The 20,887-nt window shown below is 38.9% G+C and overlaps 2 protein-coding genes across 2 annotated transcripts; one reads left to right on the top strand and one right to left on the bottom strand.

The window, feature by feature from the left end:
* Window positions 1-248: 248 nt before the first annotated feature.
* On the bottom strand, window positions 249-10,658 carry LOC133295032 (disease resistance protein At4g27190-like). The gene is made up of 4 exons (XM_061493810.1): window positions 10,643-10,658; window positions 5,776-7,330; window positions 1,113-1,326; window positions 249-917 (listed from the first exon to the last, which is right to left on the bottom strand). The coding sequence occupies exons 1-4, from the start codon at window positions 10,656-10,658 to the stop codon at window positions 249-251; spliced, it is 2,454 nt and encodes an 817-aa protein (XP_061349794.1).
* Window positions 10,659-15,798: 5,140 nt separating this feature from the next.
* Window positions 15,799-17,413, top strand: LOC133295030 (meiosis-specific protein ASY3-like). Its single transcript, XM_061493808.1, has 2 exons — window positions 15,799-15,831; window positions 16,214-17,413. The coding sequence occupies exons 1-2, from the start codon at window positions 15,799-15,801 to the stop codon at window positions 17,411-17,413; spliced, it is 1,233 nt and encodes a 410-aa protein (XP_061349792.1).
* Window positions 17,414-20,887: the final 3,474 nt, after the last annotated feature.

The following is a 20,887-nucleotide window of genomic DNA, read 5'->3' as shown; positions in this document are numbered from 1 at the left end:
GCTGTACATCGACAAAATTGATAGCTCACGCAATTTGTGGCCTTTCTAGAATTATAATAGTAATATTCATCTTTTGTGGTTTCATTCAATGACCAAGAAAAATCAAGTGCAAATAAAGTCATAGAGAAGATATGAGACATATTCAAAATAAGTTTCAGTTGGTCGTTTTGTCTATCTCATTATCCAAACATTCTAAATGATTATTAAGTTTTCAAAAAATTAGGAAAAGCCAAAATAATCAGGACATTTTATGTCAGTAGGCCTGGTTTGCAGGGAAGAGGAGTCACCTGAATTGCTCTTAAACTTGGAGCAGTTTTGGGGCAGTCAACTATGAGAATTTGATGTTTCGTGGCTTGTAACTTAAAACCCTGGTAGATATTAACAAAACTTGGTAGCCAGGACAGGTTTACATATGTTAAGTTTGGAAGCACAACTTCCATTTCACTAATAGTGCCGTCTTCACTGCCATGTCTAAAAACCTCTTCTAGTTGAGTAGCATTCTCTATATCAAGAATTCTTAATTGTGGAAGCATTCTAACCATAGCAACAGAGAAAAGGCTTTTCAACTTGTCGCATTTTTTGATCTCTATAACTGTTAGCTTTGGAAAAAACACTTCAGCATTGGATAGGTGCTCAAGTTCTTCTTCATTTTCTGCAATGATTTGTTCCAATTCTTCACACTCGTATATATCAAGGAGCATCAACTCTGGTAGGCTTCTATGTGCTGCCATGGAGAATAGAGATTTCATGTTATCACATCTAGTCACTTTTAAACTCTGAAGACATTGCAGGCTCAAAGTTCGTCTGGGAGTAGAGCCCACCCATGATATGAGGGTCAATTGCGATAAATCTTTTAACGACAACAGCTGCAGTTTTGAGGGCAAGTGCTTTCGCTGGTCCTCAGAAAGGACAACTTTCTGAAAATGGAATATATAAAGGTAACTAACCAAATAATTTGATAGGTAGTATTACATATGTAAATAAGTAAAAAGTATAAATAACACAAGATTACTAAACATAGGATGCAGATTGGAAACGTGGTTAAATTTATATTCTAATGAATGTGTGAAATTAAATCAAATGAACTTTTGCATTTCAAAAACTATACGTACTTCGTTCAGATGCTGCTGTCTCTGCTCAGTGCCGTCCATCACAGCAATCCACGATGCAGTCAATTTTGGACAATGCCCCAGAGTTAAATCCCTCTGAGTTGGCCACTTTGCAAGATAGTTTTTGGGACATATCCCAACAAGATTTTCAAGACCGTCCAGATAGAGAATATCCAAACGAGGAAGCATGTTATGGTTATCATACTGGTGAGATGTGCTGTAAATAATATTGATTTAGTTATTATTTAGTTTTTATTTAGTCATTTATTGTTGTATTGGGTCAAGCCCTTTGTTGTATTGGGCCAAACCCAATAGGTTAAAAGTAGGTCAAATATTCTCTATAAATAGAGAACCCTTTGTACAGATTATTTACAATTCTATAATATATTAGAATACCCTTTTTCAAGTTGGTATCAGAGCTCTCGATCTGAGGGCTTTGCTTCCGCACATATTATCTTCTTTTTTAACAAAACCCTAATTTCTTTGCCTCTTGCCGCCACCGGAAAAAAATTTCGGGACCTTTTGGACCAAGGGGACCATTGTTGACCTTATTTTTCCTCCGATCTATCATTCTACGCAGTGTTCCTCCGCCACAAACGACCGAAACACCTCCGACCGCCTCCAATCAGATCTGTCTTCACCGTTTGGACCACTTTCCGGCGACTTTTCAACCGCGACCACCCACAGACAGGTGCGCGCTCACCGGACGACCACACCAGAAAAATCTCAGCCGGCGAAGCCCATCCACGCGCTCTCACGCGCCGCCCCTTTCCCGGCGAGTGAATCCCACGCGCAGCTCCTTTCTCCGGCGCGTGCGGCCGTGTTTTTGGACCGGACCACCACCATTCTTCTCGTCTTCTTGTCTTCTGTCTGGATCTGTAACTATTTTTCTGATCAGAGGTCATTTGATATTCTGTTTGGTTGATTTTATCGCTGGTTGTTAACTTTTTTTGTTAAAGAATGGCCGAGCATGATAGTTCTTCGATCTTATCTGGTAAGAGCACACGTTCTATATCTCTCTTCTTGCTTCTTGCACTGATTTTAAAACCTCATGGATTTTGGATTCTGGTGCAACTGATCATGTGGCTTGTCGTACTGAGTTGTTTTGTTCTTATCATCCTACTGTTGGTAGTCATACTATATCCGTAGCTGATGGATCCCATAAATCAGTTATTGGTTCTGGTAACATTCAGATTCAACCTTCCTTGTTTCTTAAAAATGTTCTTTATGTTCCTCAGCTTTCTACTAATCTTATCTCCACTCAAAAACTTACAACTGATTTGAATTGTTCTATCACATTTTTTCCTTCTCATTGTCTTATTCAGGATCTTACCACGAAGAAGACAATTGGAGTTGCTAATGAACAGGATGGGTTGTATCATCTCCTTCCAGACCACGCTAGCAAAAATCAGTTATTAATGACACGTCATCCTTCTACTGCAGAGTCTATGATTTGGCTCCATCACAAGCGTCTTGGGCATCCACCATTTAGTCTTTTGAAGTCTATGTTCCCCTCTCTGTTTCTCAATAAGTCGGTCGAGACCTTTCATTGTGATGTTTGTGAATTTGCAAAACACCATCGAGTGTCATTTCCTTCTAGCACTATTAAAAGCAGGGAACCTTTTTCTCTTATCCATTCTGATGTTTGGGGCCCTTCTAAAGTGCACAGTGTTTCAGGTGCTAGGTGGTTTGTTTCTTTTATTGACGATTGTACTCGGATAACATGGATATACTTGATGAAAGACAAGTCTGAAGTACCAGAGATATTTATTCGGTTTCATCACATGGTTGAGACTCAGTTTGGTAAGGGTATTAAAAGACTCAGATCTGATAATGGTACTGAGTACGTCAATCAACGCCTGTCACAATTCATTTCAGACAGAGGTGTGATTCATGAGCTCACATGTGTTGATACCCCTCAACAAAACGGGGTTGCTGAAAGGAAAAATCGTCACCTTCTTGAAGTTGCTAGAGCACTACTTTTTCAGACATCTGTTCCTAGTTCTTATTGGGGAGAAGCAGTATTAGCTGCAACTTTTTTGATCAACCGTTTACCTTCACGGGTCCTTAACAATATCAGTCCTATTCATTCCATGACTTCCTTATCTCCTTCTGTTCCCATATTGCAGAGCCTTCCACCAAGAGTGTTTGGATGTGTTGCTTTTGTCCATGATCATAAACAACATCGGAGTAAGTTGGATCCTAGGGCTCTTAAGTGTGTCTTCCTTGGTTATAACCCTTATAAAAAAGGGTACAAGTGTTATCATCCACCAAGTCGGAAATTTTTTGTTTCTATGGATGTCACCTTTCAAGAATCTGAATCTTATTTCCTGGGTCCTCATCGTCAGGGGGAGAATAGTTCTTCAGAAGACTCGTCCCCTTCCTTCTTTGAGTCTGGATCAATCTTCTCTCTTCCTAGTGTGTCTGCTCCTGGTGTTTCAGAACCTTCAAATACACCTGAGATACAACCCATACTGTCTCACCAGCAACCTCAATCGTTGAACCACTGGTAAGTCCTGAATCTCCTATTTCTTCTGAGTCTCCTGAATCTCCTGTTTCTGATTCTAATATTATTTCCTCTCATGATTTGTCTATTTCTTCTGATATCTCTAATGACTTACCCATTGCTTCTACTTCTGATGACTTACCTATTGCTCTTAGAAAAGGAAAAAGATCTTGTCACAAGAAAACTTGTTCCTCTTGTCCCTCTTGTACTCAATACCCTATCTCCCACTTTGTTTCCTCTGCTAATCTTTCTGTGCAGCACAAAAGCTTTGTTTCAGCACTAGATTCTATTGCAATCCCAAAATCAGTACATGAAGCCTTGAAAGATAGGAATTGGGCTCAAGCCATGCAAGAGGAGATGAATGCTTTGGAGAAAAATAAAACATGGGAGGTTATTGATAGACCCAACGGAAAGAAAGCAGTAGGGTGCAGATGGGTTTATGCCCTGAAATATAATTCTGATGGCACTCTTGAGAGATATAAGGCTCGATTAGTGGCCAAAGGTTACACTCAAACCTATGGCATTGATTATGAAGAAACCTTTGCTCCAGTTGCAAAGATGAATACAGTGAGAATCTTGTTATCCCTTGCTACCCATTACAATTGGGATATAAATCAATTTGATGTGAAAATTGCTTTCCTCAATGGTGAGTTAGAAGAAGAAGTCTACATGAAAATCCCGCCTGGTTTTGATTCTGTGAAGGGGGAAAATAAAGTTTGTAGATTAAAAAAGGCCTTGTATGGATTGAAGCAGTCACCTCGTGCTTGGTTTGGAAGATTTACTAACCTTATGATGACCTTAGGATACAGACAGAGCCAAGGAGATCACACTCTTTTCTTCAAGCACTCCCAAAATGGGAAGCTTACTGTGCTCCTTGTATATGTTGATGATATTATTATCACAGGTGATGATTTTATGGAGAGACAGATTCTGCAAACACGGCTTGCCTCTGAGTTTGAAATCAAAGACCTTGGGAAACTGAGATATTTCCTAGGGATAGAAGTAGCTCATTCAAGCAAAGGAATTTTTATCAGCCAGAGGAAATATGTTCTTGATCTTCTCAAAGAAGCAGGAAAGCTCGGGTGTAAACCCTCTAATACTCCTATAGAGCAGAATCACAAGATGGGCTATGAAGAAGAGAGTCCTCCAGTTAATAAAGGACAATATCAACGGCTAGTTGGGAAATTGATATATCTGGCCCATACTAGACCAGACCTAGCTTATGCTGTTAGTGTTGTCAGTCAGTTTATGCACGATCCAAAAGAAAAACACATGCAGGCAGTAGAGAGAATTCTTCAGTATCTTAAAGGTACTCCTGGTAAAGGATTGTTATTCCGACGTGATGGCAATCTATCTTTAGAAGTCTACACAGATGCTGATTATGCTGGATCCGTGACTGACCGTCGTTCTACCACTGGTTATTGCATGTTTCTTTGCGGTAACTTGGTGACATGGAGAAGTAAGAAACAAGATGTGGTTGCCAGATCAAGTGCAGAAGCTGAATTTCGAGCTATGGCTCAAGGCATTTGTGAGTTACTGTGGCTGAAAATTGTACTTGATGATCTCAAAATAAAATGTGAGGGACCTATGAAGCTGCTATGTGATAATAAGTCTGCTATTTGTATAGCTCATAATCCAGTTCAACATGATCGGACTAAACATATTGAGGTTGACCGCCATTTCATCAAAGAGAAACTTGATAGCGGGTTGATTACCACTCCATACATTCCCACTGGGCGTCAATTAGCTGATCTATTAACAAAGGGGCTTCCTTCAGACAGATTTCAAGAACTTACTAGCAAGCTGGGAATGATAAATATCTATTCCTCAGCTTGAGGGGGAGTGTTGTAAATAATATTGATTTAGTTATTATTTAGTTTTTATTTAGTCATTTATTTTTGTATTGGGCCAAGCCCTTTGTTGTATTGGGCCAAGCCCATTAGGTTAAAAGTAGGTCAAATATTCTCTATAAATAGAGAACCCTTTGTACAGATTATTTACAATTCTATAATATATTAGAATACCTTTTTTCAAGTAGACGAATGATCTTCATGATCACATTCACCAAATACATATTTCAACTTATAACACCAACTGATTTTTATCTTTTCCAGTCGTTCAAGTCCTTCAACACAACAGATTGGGGATATAGACTCTAACTTATCACAATCACCAATGCGAACTTTCATCAAAGCGGGCATCACAAAATGAGAATTCGTTAGAGCTGAAACTACTTCCTTGCTTGGATTAGTGCCATCCTCTCTTTCGCTTGCAATTATATGCTTCAACTCATAACATTTTTTTATTGATAGTTCTTCTAGGTGCTGGAGACTTTGGGCAACAGACATTGAGAAGAGTACTTCAACTGAGTTGCACTCTTTTATTTTGAGGATCTTAAGATTTCCTAAGTTACATTGCCACGGAAATATGCTTTGCAACAGTGGGCACCATTCTATACTAAGTTTCTCTAATTTCTGAAAGAAGTGTAGCACATGCAGAGGTGGACCTCGACACAATTCTTTCAAGTTATACAACCACTCCAGCTTTAACTCGACCAACTTGGGAATCAACACATCATCAGAATCAGACGTTGTATCAATGAGGCATTCTACCTCTTTACATTCAAAGAGACAGAGACTATACAAAACATTCATGCCTCCGATAATGTATGGGATAATATTTTTACATCGTCCATGAAGTTTAGTAAAACAAAGAGTCTCAGCTGTTTGAAGAAGTTTCGTTTTAGATGCCTCCAAGTTTGAGATATTAAAATCCACTAGCTCTAGAACTCTCGTATTTCCCTCACAGATAAAACTACTGTGACTGAGTTCCAACCTTGGAGTATGTATTACAAACCTCTGTAGTTTTGGGAGAGTAAGAACATCCACAACACTCTGGCGAATGTAATCATAATAGCATTCTGCAAGATATAACTCTTCTAGTTGTGAACATTTCCCTACTGCTCCATTATAGATTTCTTCTTCTATACGACATCTTGACAAATCTAGCAGCTTCAATCTTTTTAGTTTTTCTATTTCGCTAGGAAGTTCATTTAAGGTACAATCTTGCAAATCAAGAACCTTAAGACTTTTTAAGTTTGCTATGAAAGAAATGTCTCCTAACTCCCATCCATTCAAGCGCAGTGTTTGAAGATTTGTCAACAACTGGGTCGATTGAGGCAATGTCAATAGTGGTCGATCAAAGACATGGAGACGGGTACCATTGATAAAAGAAAAAACCTTGAGCCCTTCCATTCCTTCAAATGTTGCATGTGATAAATTCATGGAATAATCGCAATCAATTTCTAGCAATAAAATTTTAAGTTTCGGAGCAACCAATTGAAGAGAAATTTGATTCTCTTGGTACCGCGAGTATACCGCAAAATAATCTCTTACACAGTCATCCTCTGCCAATGTGCTGAGTGGTTTGTCAATATTTACTATAATTTTATCATCCTCTGATGTCTTTGCTATCCATAAGGCTACATCTCGAACCATGTCATGCATCTTCACGCGGTTTTTCCATTTCTCAACATGCATCAACAAACAAGAATCTAAAAGTTTGTTTATGCCCGTTTGGATCCGGCTTCTCGTGGAGTCTAATGAGAATCCACCTCCCAAATCCAGTCCAACTGCATATCGGATCAAAGCTTCTATATCAATTTCATAGTCTTCTGAAAACATAGAACACATCAAGAAAAGCAGGCTTTTTGACCCTTTTGCCCCTCATTAATTAATTAATAACCAATTTGCCCCTGATCAAGAACTATCCACCAACCTGCCCCCTTTTAGTCGACTACCTTGCTGTTTTAGTCGAGCAAATGGTCAATCTTCAGAAAGTGGACTACCGCAAATTTAGTCGACTAAAAAATCATCTTAATCGACTACATTTTTGGGATATTTAGTCGACTAAGTATCGATATTTAGTCGACTAAATATCGACGGATTTGTTTTTTAAAAACCCCTCATTCGGCAGAGGGGGAGTAGGATGACCTAATCGACTAAGGAGGCGGCCCAAACCCCAAATCCGCAGGAGCAGCTGAAGAACGCCCCAAACCCTTCCCTTAGGCGTGTGGATTGCCCCCAAATTTGGTCCAAATCGTGAAATCTGAAGGATAGGTAAGGTTTCTTAACTTGCATTGTGTTTTAGGTTTAGGAATTTTTTGTATTTGTTTGTTGTCCGAATTTGTGAACTCTAATCAAAGCGTTTGTTGTAGGTTTTGTAACCCTAATCTACTAAGGTTTATTTTTTTGCATTGTGTGAATTTTTTTGTTTGAAAAGTTTGTATGTGGCAAAAGTTTGCTTTTGGTTTACAGCGCTTATGTTGCAAGTTTTCATTACCATCATGACATGTTTCATATAGTTAAATGCTGACATGTTTCATTGTAGGTACCCTAAACAAATGACGAGCCGCAGAAGACCAAGCGATGAGGGCAATGAGTCACTTGAGAGACGCACCAAGCATAGGCAAGAGCGGCCTTCTTCGTCAAGGCGACAAGACGAAGAGCCTGATACTGTTGACCTCCCGTATGGGTATCTGTTTGAGGACGACCCTGCCGTCCACGCTTCATTCGTACGTGACCATTTGAACCGGCCGTTATGTGCTCCAAAATCTTTGGATACAGCCTTTTTTGATAAGGAGGGATTTGAAATTGTGGGGGTGTTGGAGGCGGCACATCTGAGGGTGTTGGCCGAGACCCTATGTCCGTATTCAGAGCTTATGGTGCGGGCCTTCTACCATAACCTCAGCTACGTACAGGGCGAGCTGAGGTCGAGGGTCTGTGGAATAGAGATCATCATGACGGCACCTGCATGGTTGGAGATACTCGGCTATGATTTTGACTTTTCTCAGACTGTGGTGTATGACGCTGATAGTGGTGTAGTACTTCCAGGATATGTACGAGAGGATGCCGTGCAGGAGCAGAGAAGAGTCTGTGGGGAACACTTGCACTATACGGTGGGGTTGCTTTCTGTGGAGTCCCGTATACTACACTATGTCCTCACCCACGTTCTGTTTCCGCGATCTTTTAATCATTCCAGGGTGTTGGAACATGACATTCCCATTATGTGGGCTATCCGACATGCCCAGATGGTGAACTGGAGGCACTATATCTGTTGGTTTATGTTTAAGGCCAAACATAAGGGTCATCTTCCATACGCCTGTCTGGTACAGAGGATATTGGTTCACTTTGGTGTTCCCATGGAGACTGAGCTGTTGAAGAAGACCACGGGCTATAATTGCAAGTTCGGAAAGCGTCTATTGGAGCAGTGCAAGATTACTAAGAACACGAGATCGGGTGTGTGGGAGTTTAGTGGTATGCCCCAGGTTGAGGTTCCTTAGTTGCCCCAGATGACCATATTGTTGAGCCAGATGTGGAGGAGGAGGAGGAGGAGGAGGATGTGGCTGAGGTTGAGGAGATAGCTGAACCTGAAGGTGGATTTTCACTGCGTGATGTCATGAAGGGCATAAATGCAATGACAAAGAAGATAGAAAAGATGGCGCTGGCACATAAAAAATGGAGAAAGAAAGGGAATGAAAGGTTTAGACACATACAGGGAAGGTTTAAGGGTGTGGAAGACAGGCTTGCTCGTCTGGAGCTTGCAAGAGGTGGTCAGGTAGCTGAGGCAGCAGGGGATGGGGGTCATGTGTCAGATGAGGACGACTCGGAGACGGACACAGACGGGGATGACGAGTAGATTTAGGGTGTACATCATGTTATTATGTTTTGTTCATGTATTTCCTTTAAGTCGTTGATGTAATGTAACTTTTTTTAATGAATGCAGAATTGTTATGTTTTTTGGATCTATGTTATGTTGTGTAATGAATTTAATTCCATTTCAATATTGTATAACTTATGAATGGAACCTTTTTAGCAATTTGATCATCACGGCACAAAACAATATTGAACAGGTCACATTCATCCATAACACATCACAGCAAATCAGTACATGTGTTTAAAAAGGCAACATCTTGTATTGTTAACCGTAAACAAACGTTATGACAACATACGACTTGGTTTTAGGAATTTAACTCGGAAATTATGCTCCCTAAGTCACACTCCCTTAGTGGATCAGTGTAGAGTGGAAACCTAGGGCAAAAAACATGTGTAATTCGGATTTGGGGTCCTAAACATCATGACATCAAATACAAACATAGCACTGTCATTACATTCAAATACAAACATCATGAGATCAAATACAAACATAGCACCGTCATTACATTCAAATACAAACATCATGACATCAAATACAAGCATATAAAACCATAAATGCCTATAATGTTAAACCATCAAAACATTAAGCCCCTCCTGCTTCCTCCGCAATTCATCTTGTATTGGGAATCCTCATAGGACATGTACGTTTGTTGTGACCAATTTGCTTACACAGGCTACATCTACTCTGACTGCTTGTCGGTTGAGACTCAACCCAATCCATCTCATTCTGTATCCTTGACGATTTGGGTCTTCCTTGTGCACGTACCAAAGATGCATTTGAGATAATGGTTGGGCCATCAATTTGTGGAATCAACAACTCATTGCCCATTGGATACCAATAAGCAGCATATACCTTATCAATTTGTGCAATTGAGAACACAGGATCAACATAATCATAGTGGTTCAACTTTTCTACCTTGCACACCGCTAAGACGTGACTGCAAGGAAATCTTCTAGATGTGAACCGTCCACATTGACATTTGCGATTGAGCAAGTCCACCCTCATTATGTCACCTGCATCATGAGTTGATTGATTGTAGGCATCCTCAACTTCAAATAGCTGCAGGTCCCTATCAAAAACCCGCACACGGAGGCTCACTGTTAATTGATCATTTTTTTGGATGATATCCTCAACTTTTTTTGCAATTCTCCAACCCTTTGCCTTTGCCTTTTGGATCTTTTCACGTCTCTTGACGAAATACTCAACAAGTCTACTTTGAGTCATCTTCACCAATGCTGTTATAGGCAAATTACGTGCACCCCTCAGGACCTTATTCACACACTCAGATAAGTTAGTCGTCATGTGACCAAACCTCCGACCGTCCTCATCGTAAGACCTGCACCATTTTTCTTTGGGAATCTGATCTATCCACGAAGCTACTTGAGGGTTACTGTCGATAAAATCCTGGAATCTGATATCAAAATGAATCTTTGAACTCAAGTACCCTGAAATACAAAATGATGTGTTAGATACAAAAGGATGAATTATATACAATTTGTACATATTAAAAAGAAGATTGTACCTAGCTTCATCAGGGTTTTCTTTAATTCCACATCTCTGAACTTAGTGTTAAAGTTGCTTCCGATGTGGCGTAGACAAAACACATGATACGCAAATGGTGGCTGCCAACCGGCATGATCTCTTACAGCCCTGATGATGCTGGGATGACGATCGGATATTAGACAAATGCCATGCTTATGCGTGACGTGAAAACGCATGAGGCTAAGAAACCACGACCAATCATCCAATCTCTCACCAGGAGGAACAATAGCAAATGCAATAGGGAGAATGTAACCATCTCCATCTTGTGAAGTTGCAATCAAAAGAGTTCCTTTGTATTTACCGTACAAATGCGTGCCATCAATTTGGATTATGGGTTTACAATATTTGAAGGCCTCAATGCACTGGTGAAAGGTCCAAAATACTCGGTGAAAGACAGCCTTATCCGTATACACTCGACGTTCATCAACACATTGGTCCGTATCAATCTTGAACACAGAACCCACATTAACCTGCGTCATGTATGTCAGCCAACCAGGCAAGAATGCATACGATTTATCCCAGTCGCCAAATAACTTGACAATGGCTTTCATTTTAGCCTTCCAAGCTTTCCTGTAAGATATGTTGTATCCATACAAACGTTGTACCCTCTCTTGAATAAGAACTGGCTTCAATGATGGATCTTCTTTTAACATACCTATATAAAAAAAACACCGGCCAACAGTCAGAATACAAACTGATTAACGTTAACATACCTTAGGAAGTTAGATATATCGAATAATACATACTGATAATGGTTGCACATATCACATCAGAATCCAACTGTCTATGATCCCGGGTAAGACCTTGGTTTAGGCAGGTGTGTTCTTTAACCCATTTACTAACCACCCAAGTATTTCCATTCTTCGGCAACAATGCCCTCACATACCAGGGACATCCATCATTATGGTGTCGACACTTCATCACAAATCTATGGTCATCACTTTTTTCCACAACGGCAGTACGGTGAGCCTTCATACAATATAATTTGACTGCATGTTGCATTTCAGATTTGCTACGAAACTCCTGATACAAATATAAAGGATCCCCTAATTGCCAGCCACCGTGATCATCATCGTCACCATACAATATCTCCGTCTCATCATTAGGGTGGGCCCAATTAATGAAGGTATAATGTGAGCTTTCATTCCAAAATGGCTCGACCTCAGAACCTACGGATGCATTATAATGCCATCGTCAATACCATTCATAACAAAAAAAATAATTGCTAAATTAAATCTTTAAAAAACAAATCTTACCACTGCTAACAGGGTCAACACAAAGTGGTCTCGTAACCTGCGAACCCGGGGATGGTGAGCTTGTGTCAGCGTCGAAATCACCCTCTACGTCAGTATCTGACGTGTCACCTAGTGGAATAACACTCTCAGGTTCACCGTCCTCATCGCTGTCCATATCGGCATCCTGTTCATCCTCATCTATTTCCCGCAGTGTTATCTGACTTATGACATGTGCAGGTGCAGATAAATTGAATACTCTTTCTTCATGACCAAAATACGGTCACTTCTTGTATGCATGGGTGCAGATGAAGATTGACCACAATCTAATTCAACATATATCTCAATAAAATTTTGAATTTTCGGTCAACAATTGCATCTATGACATATTCGACATCTTCATCATCACATATATCGTTACCAATGTAGTAAATAGCATCCTTACCAACTGTTGTCTCTACCCTGGCAATCATCCGTTGAACGCATTGGCTGCCTTGCAAACCCAATTTTTGCTGAATTCTCTCCTTTAACTCATTGTATGTAGTGCCCCGTTTGATTTTCAACATTTTCGTTTTTCCTTCAAATTGAACACCATTGGGGCCTTCATAATGCTTTCCATCATAGTAGATCATTGTCACATACATGTTTGGACTTGTGCTCATCCTCCTCACGAAATTGGGACTTGGGTTCTGAAATTGGGGGTTTGGGTTCGGATTTTGGGGTTTGGAATTGGGCAATGACAATGATTTCACAATATTAGGTCTGTAGAGATGGTGGGATGAAATACAATCGGATTGAGAGGATTACACATGAACAAAGGGAGCTATTTAGGTTTACACAACAACAACAATCGAAATGAGACCGAAAACATGGAAAATATAGGGTTTCAGTCGACATTTAGTCGACTAAATATCGATACTTAGTCGACTAAATATCCCAAAAATGTAGTCGATTAAGATGATTTTTTAGTCGACTAAATTTGCGGTAGTCCACTTGCTGAAGATTGACCATTTGCTCGACTAAAACAGCAAGGTAGTCGACTAAAAGGGGGTAGGTTGGTGGATAGTTCTTGATCAGGGGCAAATTGGTTATTAATTAATTAATGAGGGGCAAAAGGGTCAAAAAGCCCTCTGTTGATTCTTTAAACATCAAAAAATCACATTAAAATATCAAATCAAACAATAGATGTCCTACCATTTAAAAGTTTAAATGTAGATATCAAATCAACCTATACACATTAGTTCAATTTTTGAGTTGAGGTTGTGTTGATGTATGTGGTGTGTTCAAGCATTTGAAAGTTAGATGATTAAATAAAGGGTTTTATAAGAGTTATGTTGTAGAAAAAGTAAATGTGTAATGTTATAGAGATTCGTTTTGTGTGCCGTAGTTTTTTTTTTTTTTTTTGCTTCAAAAAATACGAGTCTCACAAGATATTGTGTGTGTAAGAAATTTTTTTGTGTCATGTGACATGATAGATGCAAATCCCTTCAATAAACTCTAACTTTGTTTTCTCAAACAAATACAATAGTTTGCCTAGGAGAAACTTATGGGATTTTTAATGTCTTCATTTTGAAAGTGCAACGTCTTGCCACATTGGTGGCTGCAACAATATTGTTGTTAGTGTCTGTTCTCCTTGTATTGCAGCAATGATATTGTTGGTTGGAGAAAGAGAAGAAGTGATGAATGTGAATTTTTTTGAGAAATTGGACAGGACAGGGAGTAATAGACCTTGAAGGCATAAGTATTTTGATTCATACATCTAAGTAGATTGACGATACTCCATTTACTGAGTTTCTTTCTTTCTTTATTTAGTCACGATTAAATAATGAGTTTGAATGTCATTTTTAATCTTAGCGATTTTTTTCTTTAATTACTTAGATGCGTTCGAGTTCGTGGGGGTTGTGAGTTAAATTTTTCCAAACCTATTCCCCATTTTCTACCTTACAGATTGGAGGGTTTTTAACCAATGTTTTAAGATTTGGGTTGGGTCAGAACTCACATGTTCACACAACATGTGGTGCTAAAATGTGTTTGTCTCATAAATAAGTAAAATTGTATCTACCATTTAGCTGATCTAAAATATATGACGATTTCAATTCACTGAATATTGAATATTTAATAAGGAGTGTTATATTTATAAATTTTTTATTTATAAATTCTTATAAATTACATTATATACTACGGGTAGTACATATTCAAATACTATGTACTACTCTTAGTACATAGTATAATTTGTAAGAATATTTAAATAAAAAATTTATAAATATAATCTTACTCATTTAATAATAGATATATCTTGCTTGCTTTATTAGAAACAAATTTACTTTAGAATATGTATAAATTTTTTTCTTTAGAATACCTTTTTATGACAATTTTAAATTAAATATCTAGCAAAATACAAGAAAATACAAGTCATGTGCATTGTTGTGAAACTTATTAAAACTGTCTCGTAAAACTAAACTAAATATTGCATTTTATTTAATAAATAAGGATTAATTTTTTCATTTTACATCAGAATTTTTTTTCTTCCTCCACACATAATTTTAAGATGAGTCTCACTTTTCTTTTGTCTTTTTACTTTTTTATGAATCCCACTCATTTTTTGAGTCAGGTGAAGAAAATAATTTTCTTATATAGAATGAAAAAACTGTTTCCTTTAATAAATTGTATAATTGGGTTCCAATTCCAAAGCACAAGTAATATATATATTTTTTATTTTCCTCTGGTTAATCAAATTATTGGGTTGACCCGATTGTTAATAACCCCTAATTCAAGCAACCAAAATATGAATTTATATAAACTAATGTAATCGTACCTGAATGGGCATCTAAATAATATTGTTTTCAATTGTTGTGAGTTTGAACTTTGTGCTATTTAATTACGGATTGAGAATTCTTCCATCTGTTGGCTCTTGCTTCCTATTAAAGATCAAAATGGGTATATTAAAATGTAATTATAATTCAAGTGCAGGGGTATTGTAGTCCACGCAAAGGAAAAGTCATGCGCATTACGCATCATGTTGACAATATAAACTAGGAGGAAGTTCGGCCTCACACTTCTCTTTCCCGCCTTTATTTTTTTGTTTTTTGTTTTTTCCGTTCAGCATTGCAGCAAACCAATTCTCTTTCCCTCACCCAACACTAAATCAAATTCGTTATTCCAATTTCGCATTGCAGCAAATCAAGATCTATCTCTCTCTCTCATTGCAATTTCGGAAACGCCGTAAGTGCTTTTTTTAATCCTTCCGCAAACCTCTTATCAATCTCGCTCTTCCAACTTGTTTTTTTGATTCAGAGCTACTCTTCCTATCACGTTTGATATCAATTTTAGATCGTAACCTGGGGCAGATTCTTCTGCGTCGTTTCTGAATTCTTCAATTCCTCTTTCTCGAGGGTTTTTCTTCAGGTGACCAATCCGTGAGTTCCGATTCTTAGTTTATTTCGGGTGCACTTCAGGTTAATTTTGGAATTTTATTTTCATTTTTGTATTCGTGTTATTAGCCCCTTCGAATGATGTACGTAATTTTGTTCTTTCTTAATTTGTGAGGTTGTTATTATTTGCACTCTGTTTGGATGTTGAGAAAGCAAGAATGAGAAGGAACTTCCGAGACTAATGGTTTCTTTCTGAAAGAGTTGGTTGTTACTTTTTCAGGTCTGTTAATGGCACCCGTGCTTAGCTGAAATCGCAACTAACAATGGATTTTGAAGCACGACGAATTTTGCATGATGTAAGAAGCAGCAACCTTCATCTGGCGACTTTTCTGATCTGACTTAGATTGGTCACTAACAGTGTGCTCTTAAATAATTTCATTTATGATAATCTTAGAATTTGTAGTTCGTGATGTTAGGTTTATTGGTCACTTTGAATTGCTCCTGTAATTCTTTTTTGGCATATGTTTAATTCGTGTTTGTGCTTGACATTTATTCTCACGAAAATGCAACTTTGAGCATTTATTATAACTGAAGCAGGGAAAGAAATAAACGGTCTTATTTTCCAGTGCCCTTCTCTCCGTTACTACTGGCTACAATCAATTATGATTTTAGCTACTGTGTTTCTATTATTGTGTGAAAATAAATTGAGATGTTCATGGATTTGGGCTATATTTTCAGGAGCAAGCGAGTATTAGTCGGAGTTTTGGCAGCAATATTCATCCGTCTAGCCAGTCAAGGAAAATTTCTATAGGAATTATGGCAGATTCAAAAGCGAGCACAAGATGTGGAGCCACGAAAGGGGACGGGGCTGTCATTCCTAATACAGAAAGGGTAATCTCTAATGTGGGAAATTTCATTGGAGAAAAAAGCAAAGTTGAAGGAGTGACAACTTCCTTTAATACAAAGCAAATTGAGGGTCCAGAAGCGGTGAAGTTTTCTTGGACCTCAAAATCCGTTTACAAAAGAACACCTACTTCTGAGACCATTCTTCAAGCCAACCAAGCCTCTACTTTCCTAGTCTCTCCAGGGGGCCCGGATAATCCGGATGGAATAGAGTGTGCAGCTGGGAAAAATTCAGTTCAGCTTGTCTCATATCAGACTTCAAATTTTCCTTCGAATAATTACAAGAAATTTGATGGGGAAACTAGCAAAAGGAAGGGAAGAAAGGATGGGACCACTGAAAGGGTAGAGGAATTTACATTTATCACTGCACCAGAAGTCTTCGAGTCTGATAAAACCAAGCCAGAAGACAAAATAAATAGAACAGAGAATAGAACTGAAAGTTTGAGGATGAAGCTTCGCCAAATATTGGGGACCACTTCTTCCCCTAAGACTCAGCATTCAGGTTCTCACGCTCGTAACATGGATGATGAAAGTTTGCCGCTTGAACAGAATTTGAACCATGAGGAAAATAAATTTGTTAAGACCAGACAAAATTCTGATTCTATAGAATCTGATTCAGAACATCCTGATCATACACTTAAGAGGCCAGTAACTCGTTCTTGGAGCAGAAAGAAAGTGTCTTCCAAAAATCAACCAGGAAAAGGTAAAAGTGTCCCATCTTCAAAAGACACAGAGAAGCATCGAGAAAAAAGTATATTCTCTTTTGAAGGTAAAAGGACTGGGATGCGAGATGGTTTTCCAAATGATGGTTCCTCATTGTCTTTGAAGAAAAATAATCAGGCAAAGAATTCCAGAATTGGGCCACATAAGATCTGCTTCACTGAAAATTATACTGCAGATAAACTTCATCAAGACACTTCGAAGACGGATCCACCACCGCTTGATGGGGCAACATCTTCACTTGGGAATAAACTGGGAGGATTTTTTGGTCGTTACCTGATCATCAGACAAAATGCCCTCAGACACGGAAAATAATTTAACCTGCCACCAACTGTAAACAATACAGATCAGCATCAGCATGGAGACCAGCAAGAAAATAGAAGTAGTCCAGTTATATCTTTGAATTCACAAGATAATTTTCAAACCACGTTTCAAATTGATTTTAAGTAGACTTAGACCAAAAGGAAAATGATGTTGTTATTCCAGCATCAACTGAAAAAAGTCTCTGAGAAACAAATTTAAGGATTTCAGGCTTTGGAGTCAGACTTCAACCGACAAGGGAAAAAGTTGAATATCATCCTTGTCAAATAATCTCAAGTTTATAATTTTGTGTCTTGAGCCCTGAACTAGAATGTTGTGTTTCTGGTTTTTGTTATTCCTGGTATTAACATTCAGGATATGGAGGAGCTTGTATTTGATGTTTATGTCATGTAACGACAAATCTTTTGAGAATGAGTAAAGAGAGCAGGTTTGTATTTGATGTCATCGTTTGTGGATTGCTCAAAGGTTTGCCTTTTCAAATAAGGATATATGCATTCTCTTGTAGACTCTTAATTTTGCAGCATATGTTTCCCTTATTTGATCATGTCTTGCATGTGTGTGCAATTTGAAAAATTTAGTAATGACGGTGCTATGTTTGTATTTGATGTCTATGATACATTATAGGTTTGTATCTTATGGATTCATTTGCACAAACTCAATTACTTATTAAATTTTATGCTGCCTAAGTCACACTCCCTTAGTGGATCAATGAGTTGTTGAAACCCAATGTGTAATTCGGATTTGGGGTCCAAACCAACAATTTAGTCGAGTAAATGTATCTTTGGACTAACGTGACTAAACCAGTACAGGTTAATCGACTAAATTGTTGGTTTAGACCCCAAATCCGAATTACACATGTTTTTTGCCCTAGGTTTCCACTCTACACTGTATCCACTAAGGGAGTGTGACTTAGGGTAATTTCCGAGTCAAAAAACCCATGTGGACATTAAATTCCTAAAACCAAGTCGTATGTTGTCATAACGTTTGTTTACGGTTAACAATACAAGATGTAGCCTTTTTGAACACATGTACTGATTTGCTGTGATGTGTTATGGACGAATGTGACCTGTTCAATATTGTTTTGTGCCGTGATGATCAAATTGCTAAAAAGGTTCCATTCATAAGTTATACAATATTGAAATGGAATTAAATTCATTACACAACATAACATAGATCCAAAAAACATAACAATTCTGCATTCATTAAAAAAAGTTACATTACATCAACGACTTAAAGGAAATACATGAACAAAACACAATAACATGATGTACACCCTAAATCTACTCGTCATCCCCGTCTGTGTCCGTCTCCGAGTCGTCCTCGTCTGACACATGACCCCCATTCCCTGCTGCCTCAGCTACCTGACCACCTCTTGCAAGCTCCAGACGAGCAAGCCTGTCTTCCACACCCTTAAACCTTTCCTGTATGTGTCTAAACCTTTCATTCCCTTTCTTTCTCCATTTTTTATGTGCCAGCGCCATCTTTCCTATCTTCTTTGTCATTGCATTTATGCCCTTCATGACATCACGCAGTGAAAATCCACCTTCAGGTTCAGCTATCTCCTCAACCTCAGCCACATCCTCCTCCTCCTCCTCCTCCTTCACATCTGGCTCAACAATATGCGTCATCTGGGGCAACATAAGGAACCTCAACCTGGGGCATACCACTAAACTCCCACACACCCGATCTCGTGTTCTTATATATCTTGCACTGCTCCAATAGACGCTTTCCGAACTTGCAATTATAGCCCGTGGTCTTCTTCAACAGCTCGCGCGCGCGCGCGGAACACCAAAGTGAACCAATATCCTCTGTACCAGTGTGGCGTATGGAAGATGTGTGTGTGTGTTTGGCCTTAAACATAAACCAACAGATATAGTGCCTCCAGTTCACCATCTGGGCATGTCGGATAGCCCACATAATGGGAATGTCATGTTCCAACACCCTGGAATGATTAAAAGATCGCGGAAACAGAACGTGGGTGAGGACATAGTGTAGTATACGGGACTCCACAGAAAGCAACCCCACCGTATAGTGCAAGTGTTCCCCACGGACTCTTCTCTGCTCCTGCACGGCATCCTCTCGTACATATCCTGGAAGTACTACACCACTATCAGCGTCATACACCACAGTCTGAGAAGAGTCAAAATCATAGCCGAGTATCTCCAACCATGCAGGTGCCGTCATGATGATCTCTATTCCACAGACCCTCGACCTCAGCTCGCCCTGTACGTAGCTGAGGTTATGGTAGAAGGCCCGCACCATAAGCTCTGAATACGGACATAGGGTCTTGGCCAACACACCTCAGATGTGCCGCCTCCAACACCCCCACAATTTCAAATCCCTCCTTATCAAAAAAGGCTGTATCCAAAGATTTTGGAGCACATAACGGCCGGTTCAAATGGTCACGTACGAATGAAGCGTGGACGGCAGGGTCGTCCTCAAACAGATACCCATACGGGAGGTCAACAGTATCAGGCTCTTCGTCTTGTCGCCTTGACGAAGAAGGCCGCTCTTGCCTATGCTTGGTGCGTCTCTCAAGTGACTCATTGCCCTCATCGCTTGGTCTTCTGCGACTCGTCATTTGTTTAGGGTACCTACAATGAAACATGTCAGCATTTAACTATATGAAACATGTCATGATGGTAATGAAAACTTGCAACATAAGCGCTGTAAACCAAAAGCAAACTTTTGCCCCATACAAACTTTTCAAACAAAAAAATTCACACAATGCAAAAAAATAAACCTTAGTAGATTAGGGTTACAAAACCTACAACAAACGCTTTGATTAGAGTTCACAAATTCGGACAACAAACAAATACAAAAAATTCCTAAACCTAAAACACAATGCAAATTAAGAAACCTTACCTATCCTTCAGATTTCACGATTTGGACCAAATTTGGGGCAATCCACACGCCTAAAGGAAGGGTTTTGGGCGTTCTTCAGGAGCTGCTGCAGGATTTGGGGTTTGGGCCGCCTCCTTAGTCGATTAGGTCATCCTACTCCCCTCTGCCGGAGGGGGAGTTTTAAAAAACAAATCCGTCGATATTTAGTCGACTAAATGTGTCGATACTCCCAAAAATGTAGATCGATGATGATTTTTTAAGTCGGACTCTAATTTACGGTAGTCCACTTTTCTGAAATTAACCATTTTGCTCAAGAACTAAAACAGCAAGGTAGTCGAACTAAAAGGGGCAGAGTTAGTGGAGTAGTTTCTTAAATTAGGGGGCAAATTGGTTATTAATTAATTAATGAGGGGCAAAAGGTACAAAGCCGTAGTTTCCATATATATATATATATATATATTGTCTCCAAAAGTAGTTTTTCTTATGTTGTATGATAATTGAATTCTCATGTTGTGACTCAAATTCATGGTGAGCCCCACATTTATTAAAAAGTGAAAAAAGAAAAGAAAAAGTTTTGCACAACCGCTGGAAGAAGTAGCAACAAAATAATAAAATAAGCAATAA

The sequence above is a fragment of the Gastrolobium bilobum genome, unplaced genomic scaffold (assembly GCF_033153095.1).
Source record: "Gastrolobium bilobum isolate Gb01-03AN ecotype WA unplaced genomic scaffold, APGP_CSIRO_Gbil_v1 utg58792, whole genome shotgun sequence".
In the NCBI taxonomy this organism is placed as follows: domain Eukaryota; kingdom Viridiplantae; phylum Streptophyta; class Magnoliopsida; order Fabales; family Fabaceae; genus Gastrolobium; species Gastrolobium bilobum.
Note: the sequence above shows the minus strand (reverse complement) of the source record. Positions and strands in the feature narration are given on the sequence as shown.

Bases quoted from the DNA above. Each gene is read 5' to 3' on its own strand.
- LOC133295032 (XM_061493810.1), bottom strand. The intron at 1,327-5,775 runs GTTAGAGTCTAT...TATTATTTACAG, and splicing joins CGCATTGGTGATTGTGATAA to CACATCTCACCAGTATGATA. The intron at 918-1,112 runs GTACGTATAGTT...TTCCATTTTCAG, and splicing joins GACAGCAGCATCTGAACGAA to AAAGTTGTCCTTTCTGAGGA.
- LOC133295030 (XM_061493808.1), top strand. From the start codon at position 15,799: ATGGATTTTGAAGCACGACGAATTTTGCATGAT. The intron at 15,832-16,213 runs GTAAGAAGCAGC...CTATATTTTCAG, and splicing joins CACGACGAATTTTGCATGAT to GAGCAAGCGAGTATTAGTCG.